Source organism: Apaloderma vittatum, unplaced genomic scaffold (genome assembly GCF_000703405.1).
Source record: "Apaloderma vittatum isolate BGI_N311 unplaced genomic scaffold, ASM70340v1 scaffold30515, whole genome shotgun sequence".
NCBI lineage: Eukaryota > Metazoa > Chordata > Aves > Trogoniformes > Trogonidae > Apaloderma > Apaloderma vittatum.
This window is the reverse complement of record NW_009719296.1, coordinates 1-7,954: the sequence shown is the minus strand read 5'-3', so window position 1 is coordinate 7,954 and position 7,954 is coordinate 1. Positions and strand designations below refer to the sequence as shown.

At 53.2% G+C, this 7,954-nt stretch overlaps 1 protein-coding gene across 1 annotated transcript; it reads right to left on the bottom strand.

The window, feature by feature from the left end:
- Positions 1-719: 719 nt before the first annotated feature.
- On the bottom strand, positions 720-7,350 carry LOC104274846 (trinucleotide repeat-containing gene 18 protein-like; the record flags this gene model as incomplete). Its single annotated transcript, XM_009870590.1, has 6 exons — positions 720-1,091; positions 2,165-2,339; positions 4,201-4,329; positions 4,777-4,913; positions 5,597-5,769; positions 6,403-7,350. Coding segments are annotated over 6 exons (1,934 nt in total), but the record flags the coding sequence as incomplete, so codon positions are not given.
- Positions 7,351-7,954: the final 604 nt, after the last annotated feature.

The following is a 7,954-nucleotide window of genomic DNA, read 5'->3' as shown; positions in this document are numbered from 1 at the left end:
ATCTCTGCGGAACCACTGAAGACTCTTCTACCTCTGGTCCTACTGTCTTCCCAACACTATCTGCAATTCCTATTTTTCCTTCAGTAACAGGAGTTCCTGGCTCTGCTCGGCTGCAGGAATCTGCGCCTCGGGTGCACTCTGGGTTCAGAAATGGCAACTGGCGCGCAGGGTGCTGGGGAGGGGACGAACACTGAGGAGACAGATGGGAAGGCTGAGCACAGCCAGTCTGGAACCAAGCCACGACGCTGAGGGGCAGGAGGAACATCAGCGCTCCCTGCCACGCTTTGCCTTCTCCAACTGACTCCAGGGCATAATTCTAAAGGCAATCCCACCCAACTCACCAAGGGCTTCAAAAGTCGACCATTAACCACCTCCTGGAGCAGAGGCTACGAATGCTGATCTAACAGGTAGAAGCAGAGTGTCTACTCCCGCTGAAAGCAAGAACGTGGGTCAACCTCTTTTTTAAAGCATTTTTCACCACTGACAATCAGCACAACACAGGCCAGGAAGAGACACACTGGTATTGGCACCTCTCGAACAGCGGGGTGTTGGGTGGACAACTCCTGCTGACCCTAAAGGTGCACCCATTAGCCAGGGAGGAGGTCACCTTTCACTCATGAGCAAAACCAGACCCATCTCCAAGATCTCTTCCAAGGGGCCAGAAACCCCCGCCACAAGCCCCCACAACAGATCACACTGTAAGAAGAGAAAATGAGGGGTTACTTACTATAGGAGTAGCTGCTAACTTCAGATATTGCTGGTGAATGGGAAACCTTGAGCTGATTTTTGACTTTTAACCCCACCTCCATCTTCTTCATTTTGGCAGCCACTTTGTTTTTACCTTCCTTGGTGGCTTTTAGCGACAGGCCCAAGTTCTTGGCCAGGCTCTTCTTCTCCTCCTTGCTCGGCAGAGCCTCGTGGGGTGGGAGGTACCTGCTGCCACCTCCACCAGTTTTCGGCTTTCCCCCAGAGCTGTCGGCAAACTTGAAGGGGGATTTGAGCTTGTCTTGTTTGGTGAGCGACAGAGCCTTGTCAAGCTTGCTGGCCAGCTGCTCCTGATCCGATGGCACCTTCTTCTTTTTGAGCTTTAACTGCTGAGGTGAGAGGAAGAGACAGGTGAACACCGAGCAGGAATCATGGCAGACCTGAGGGATTTTACTAGCCCTTGTAACAGTCTCTCATGCATGCTAGTCAGGAAGGCCTCAAAATGATGGTCTTAAGCCCCAGCTGCCATAACCCACCATGACGCTAGGGAGTAAGAAGAGGAAGATGTCAGCAAACAGCACAGCTTTACCCTTATTGAGCACTACAAAATCGCAAATTAACTTAGAAAAATTGAATTTTCTTCCAAAAGAAATATGTTCACAGAACAACATGTTTTGGAGCTCTTTTTTTCTCAACACCTTCTGGGTTTTAGGATATGTTTGGGTTGGTTTTACAAGCTTTTCTCTAAATCGCGAGGATTAAAAATCTTCTTTACTCAAACTCCAGCCAAATAAATATGGATTTCCACATAATCAACCAGCTCCAGAGGCTGGGATGCCAAAAAAGACCCAAATACCTCTCAGCGAGAGCGTCAGCACCACTGCATTACAGCCAGCGCCGTTACATCCTTTCCAGTATTTTCTTCTTGAAAAAAAGTAAATATACTTTACATGTGCTACAGCCAGATAACAGCAGCTGTAACTCAGCACTTTGCCTGTATGCATTTTGGATTTCATCAGCAACTTAAAGGTCCAGTAAATATCCCATTGCCTCAACGGGCAACAAATAAAAACCTGCGTTTAAAATCAGAAGGTTGCACTCCTTGTCCTCCTCCGCTCTGGGGAGTCCCTTCCCCTCCACTATCTTGCTGGGCAAAGGGGTAGGACACGCACTGCTCTGGATTCAGAGCAAGCGCCACATCGCAGTGCTCTGGCTGGCTTGAAGGCACTTGTGTCTCTGCTGCCTACCGAAGAGGGCTGACCTCCATCAGCCAACATCAGCCTTTGCAAACACCCCTCCACCGTGCACAGTCCTCTCCTGAAGAGCTTCTAAGCCCACGTGAACCGAAAGCAGACGCTCTAAGGCCAGGAGGAGTCAGACAGTGCAAGTCAACACGAGCAAAGCAGGAAAGAGATCTGCTACCGGCCCGTGCCTCTGTGTTCCCCACGAGGGCACTGACCTCATTTGAGAAGCTGGGAGCCGCATCGTGCTCTTCCCAGCTCTGGTTCCTCCCTTTCATCTTGCCACTGCTGCTCTCCACATCCTCGTCCTCCTCCAGGAGGGCCCCTTTGTGTCTCTTCTTCATGCCCTCGCCAGTCTCAGAGTCTTCGGAGAGCAACAAGGACTTGCTCAGTCTGCAAGCCAAGCACAGGATGGGTCAAGGTGGGGGGCTTTCCTCCCTGTGATCCCCACCAAGCTCAAAAGGGAGGTTAAAAGCCTCCTAGGACAGGTGGGATCCTCAGCAGGAGCCAAGTCCACTGTGAAGTGACAGCAGTTTGGACAAAGTTTTCCACCAAACAGGAGAGCCAAGGAGCCCTTCTTGCACACTCTTGGCCACCAGCACAGATGAAGGTGCCTGACAACACAGACCTGGCTGGTTGTCTCTGACGCATTTGGTGTCTTGGGTAACAGTCACCGAAAAGTGCCTCATTTGATACAAGAAGGACAGAGTGCTGAGCTGGCCTCGTATGTCTTATCCCTCGTACGTCTTATCCCACCTCTACTTTCATGGACTCTGTAGGTGCAGAGAAAGATCTCCGAGGCCCAGGGAGGTGCCTCAGTGCCCACACAAGTCTTGCTCTGGTTGCTTGGGTGTAAGCAAGGAGGTGTTAAGGAACTGTCACGTAAGGTGACGTGGACTGACAAGGCCACTGCAGGGACTGGTTCACTCAAAGGACAGGCGATCTGCTTCAGGAACCTGGCCTCTCCACAAGAGGCATTTGTGATCTATGTCTCCAGTCTTGCTTTGGGATTTGGGGGGAAAGGAGAGGGTAAATAAATAATTTAAAAAAAAAAAATCAAAAATAAAGTAAGTGAGACTATAAGCACCTCTTTCACTGCTCCTCAGCTGTCTCCAGTAACTACCCAAGAGATGATCAGTCGACACACCTCCAGACCTCTACCGAGCTGCCTCCTGCCTCCACACTAAGCCTGCTGGCCCAGGTCATACCACCACAAAGCCACTGACACAGGGCAGCCTCCTCCACTTCCAGGCATTTCCCTTCCCCTCTATCCTCTCTGCTGACCTCCACAGACAACGAAACCAAAACCACAGGCCCCGGACGTTGGCTGAGGGTGCACCTCCATCTCCCACGCCAGGCTGCTCAACCATTCCTGTGATGCGGGGACACGCACACGCGACACGGCCATGCACGCACACACGCGCAACTCCAGACACCTCTGGATGGATCCTCCAGCCCGTCCAGCCATCCAAACACAAAGAGCAAAACACAGAGCCACCAAGAAGACAGATTTTCAGAAGCGCATGGTCAGTGGGAGCTGGGCACCTGAACCTGATTTGTAGTCTTGAAAGGACGTTTGCAAAAATACGCAGCACACAGGGAGGCAGCTTGGAGGCGCCTTACCATTGGGTTTGGCCACCTATGAATGGTTAGGTGGCCAACAGTGGTGAGATCCAGGCATCCAAACAAGAGCAGCTGGACTTGCAAAAGGGAAAAAAGCAGAAGAGAATGATCCAGACGCTTGGGAGAGAGGGGTCAGGCAAAACCAACTCCCACTGATTAAGGGAATAGAGATGAAGACAGCAGAAAGGCGTCACAAAGTAGATAACCTGGACCAGCCCTGTGCTGACCGCTTCTGACATCAACATCCCTGCATTTAGCTCTACAGCACCTGCTTGCTCCGTCCGTTCTCCTGAAAAAACATGAGGACACACTCCCTGACACCAAGAGCTCACCTACAGGCCCCTGCCCAGCCACCTGCTCCGCATCACCTCACCGCTGCTCAACTCAGCCTGTCCTGCTTGCCCCCAACACCACAGACACGGGCTCTACCAGCGGGGAGGGAGGGACAACGCTGGCACCATATTCCCACCGTAAGGGCACACTCACGTTAAATGCACACGCTGCTGCCAGAGACCAGCCTGCCGACACAACGCCGCGGCGAGACCCCGCTGCATCCAAGATGCTCTCCCCAAGTCAGACCCTGGTGCAGCGACCCTGCCATTTTCCCGTCTTCCCCAAATTCCAGCCTTACTTTCCACTCTTGCTGTCACTCTTCCCTCTCTCCTTAATGGGTGACAGAGCGCTTGATCCAAGTTTCCTCTTCCTGGGCCTTCCAGGGCCTCTTCTCGCCAAGCTTCTACTTTTCTCGTCATGCTTTTCCCTTTAAAAAAACCACACGCTTCACTGTTAACCAAGGCAACAACAAAAAAAAAAAAAGGAAAAATAAAGCCAAATCAAATTTTGCAACCAAAAAGGAAAAAAATAAATAAAGCAAAACCAAAAAGAAGAAAAAAGGGAAGAAAAAAAAAATTAAAAGAAAGCAAGCAAGAATGGGAGCCAACCCAGAACCTTCGCCTGCCACCAAACTGCTAAACTGAGCTGCTGAAGCCAAGGTTGTCTCTAATACAGTCTCCTGGCTGCATTCACCAGTGATCGGGCTGTCATGTCACATAGCCTAGGAGTGTGCTGTGCAAAGCTCTAGCGGGCTGTACCAGGAGGAGAGGAGACAGGGAGGGATGGAAGGCTGTTCTCTCTCCCAGACCGAGAGGCAGTGCAAGTGCCCAGCTGGAAAAAAAAAAAAAGACTGAGTAAGCAGCCTGCGACTTACTCGGAGTCCCTGCGGCGCTGCAGCTTCACCAGTTCCCGCTGCTTTTCTTTGTAGCGCCGCTGCAGCTCCGCCAGCCTCATCCTGTAGTCCAGCTCCATCGCGTCCATGTTCTCGATGGCCGACTTGATGGAGTACATCTAGGGTGGGGAGGCAAGAGGGGGCGAGAAGGTCAGCACATATCCAAGCCCTCGTCTAGACCAGGGCAGTGCACGGTGGGCTCACAACGGCCAAGATCTGCAGCCTGGCAGGGAAGCCCTCCGTGCCTACACCGGAGTGGAACAGTCTCAGAGCACTACCCAGGGAAAACCAGTCACGCAAAGATGTTCTGTAGCTTATACACAGGATGGTATCAGCTTTGAGGGAGAGCAAACCCTGGCAAAGAACCTGCATGATAAAACACACTCATGGAGTCTCTTTTCTCTTATTTAAAAATACTCTTTGTCTTGGAACACTTACGCGCCAGGTATAAAATAATTCGTCAGTCTCTCCCACAGGGAAGAGTGAGCAAAGAAAAAAACAATGGAAAACGCTCCCACCACTCTCTGTATTTATCCTCCCGCTGCCAAAGCAGCACTGTACAAACTCCTGCTGCCACAAGCACTGTAAAAAGGGCTGCCGAGGGTCCTGCCAAATTTAACGGTGTTGATTCACAAACGAGGGAGGAAGCTAAGTCGCTCCACACGGACGAGAGATGCGGCGGCTCGCTCTGCTGAACGTGGAAGGGTGGCCAAAGCCAGGTGGCAAACAGTAGCTGGGAGAGCAAGCTGCGGTGAGCTGACGCACTGTGGCTTTTCAGGCTCAGCTGCAGCAAGTTACTTACAGGTTCATCTTTCTTCTGCATCCAGCTGTACTTCTTGTTGGGATTCAGCTCTCGAGGCAGTCGGATGGTTTTCAGACTTTCCATAAAGGGGGTGGAGAGTACTTCCATGAGCATGTGGGTGCTGGCAGCCAGCAAACTCTCCAGCGTTGGCCGGACAGGGAAACTCTCTGGACCTGCTGGGAAGGACAGAAAAAAAAGGCACAAGCTATACAAGTTCACAGTCCAAGACTGTTCTTTCAGCAGGCACCAGGAGAGGCTGATGCCCCTTTCTGGACCATGGCAGCTCAAGGAGTCTCCCAGCCACCTTGGCCCCAAGTTGAGATCTCCTGTTGTACCCAGCCCTGGTGCAACTGGCAGTTCCCATCACGTCTCGCCTCAGGAAGTTACTGGAAGGTGAGATCTTTTCAGGACCTGCCAAGCTCTTGGAAAGCATCATCTGGAGCTACTGGGGCCTCTTGTGCCAAATCCCAACAGACTCTAGACTCGGGGCCTGCCAGGAGGGCGTTACCCTGGCAGTTCTCGGCAAGCAGGGCTCCATTTCCGCTACGCACACTGCAAACTGTCTAGACGTGGCGAGGGCCTTTGGAAGGGGAGAGCAGTACAAAAGCCACACGTAGCTCAGCCTACTGCAACAAAAAACCTTATTCCAACCCCATGTGAAGCTCCTACAACTCAGGGCAATGCTGTCCTTGCTGCCTGGCTGAGGTTGCAAGAGATCCCACCTGCATGCACAGAGAGTGCAGGGACCCCCTGCAAGGAGACCGAACCTGGCCCGTGGTTGGCCAGGTCCCACGCTCACGACTTACTTTGCATTTCTTGCTTCCGTTTTTCCAGCTCCATCTCCGCAATTTCGCTCAGCAAAGTGATCCCTTGCAGGAAGGAGTGCTCCAAGGCCTGGTCAGGTAACACCTCCACCTTCATCTGGGGTGGAGGGACACCCGTGGTAGTCAACAAGGAACAAGCCTGAGGCATTTCTGTGGCAGCCACCAAAGCGTTCATCCCAGCCAGTGGGTCGCCCGGTTTGATGTCCAGAGCTGGGATTTGGCAAGAGATTGCCTCCTCTGTATAGGAAGAGATCTCTGGCCCCTGCTCCCCCTCCTCAGGGGGCAGGCTGGGAAACTCTCTCCCCCGGGGCACATCAGCGCTCTGCAGATCCATGGCTACAGAGGCTTCCTCCCGCTGGGGCGTCAAGTCCATCTCGGGCGGCTCGCCCTCCGTGTGCGCGAGCGAATCGTCGTACTCCATGTGCATGGAGCAGGTTTCCGCTCCGCTCCCCGTCTCTGCCTGAGCCTCTGCTTCTGCAGGGCAGGCCACGACCTGGTAAGGAGGTGGGCAGCTCTGGAGGTCTTCCTGGTCCTGCTCCATAGCACTCAGGGCTTCACCTTGGTGCAAAAGGAGGTTGCAATTGTCCACGTTCTGCACGGGGACGGCTGCAGAGGTGGTGATGTTGAGAGTCCCCATGTCCTGCTCACAGATGCCTTCTTGGCTTTCCTCCATCTGCACCTCTGACTTTACCCTCTCTTCCAAGGACTCCTCTTCTGCTCCTGCCTGGATAGGCTCGAGCATTTTGGACGGAGACAGGTGGATGGGCTTGACCTCTGGGGAAAGTTCCATGTGCTCGGAGCCTTCAGCAGGCAGCGGGACATCGGGAGGCAGGCCGTCCGCGTCAGATGCTGCGGCGGGCTGGAGGAGGTAGGGATAGTGTCTTCCAAAGGAGGGAGGCAGGGACTGGAACGGATATCCCGGTGGGATCTCTGCAAGATATCAGAAGGGACAGTCTGTGTAACGGCCGGGTCTCCAGAGCACCTTGTCTCTCACTAAGGCATAGAGGTGGGTTACTTTGGCTTCCATCGTCTCTCATCTCTTCCCATTCTCGAGCCGTAGCTGCTTTGGGCACCTCTCTCCTGGCCAAGCTGGCACAGGGAGCAGCATCACAGAGGTCCCTTCTGCACCTTTCCAGCACTCTCCTGCAACTGGACCTGCCTCCTGCATCCTTCTCCCACTGAGAGTCCTAGAGGAACCAACTCACGCTCAACCCAAGGACAAGAGATAGTCTATTTTTTTTTCTCCTAGGACTCAGGCATCAATCCCAGACCATCACCCCACCCCTGGTCCTTGCCTCAGCCCTGCCTTTTAGAGGAGCTACCTGGTTTTCTCTAGGGGAAGGGACGGAAGCAGGAAAGAGCCGAGGAGAAAAAGGGAGGCAGGCACAACGGGACTCTGCCAAAGCAGGGCTCTCTTACCTGGGAACAAGGCCTGATAGGGACCGGCAGGCTCTTTTTCCAGCTCCAGGTCTTTCTTCTCCACGGTCTCAGGCACCTCTTCCTTTGGAGGGATGGCAGGGGCAGGGGGTGGAGA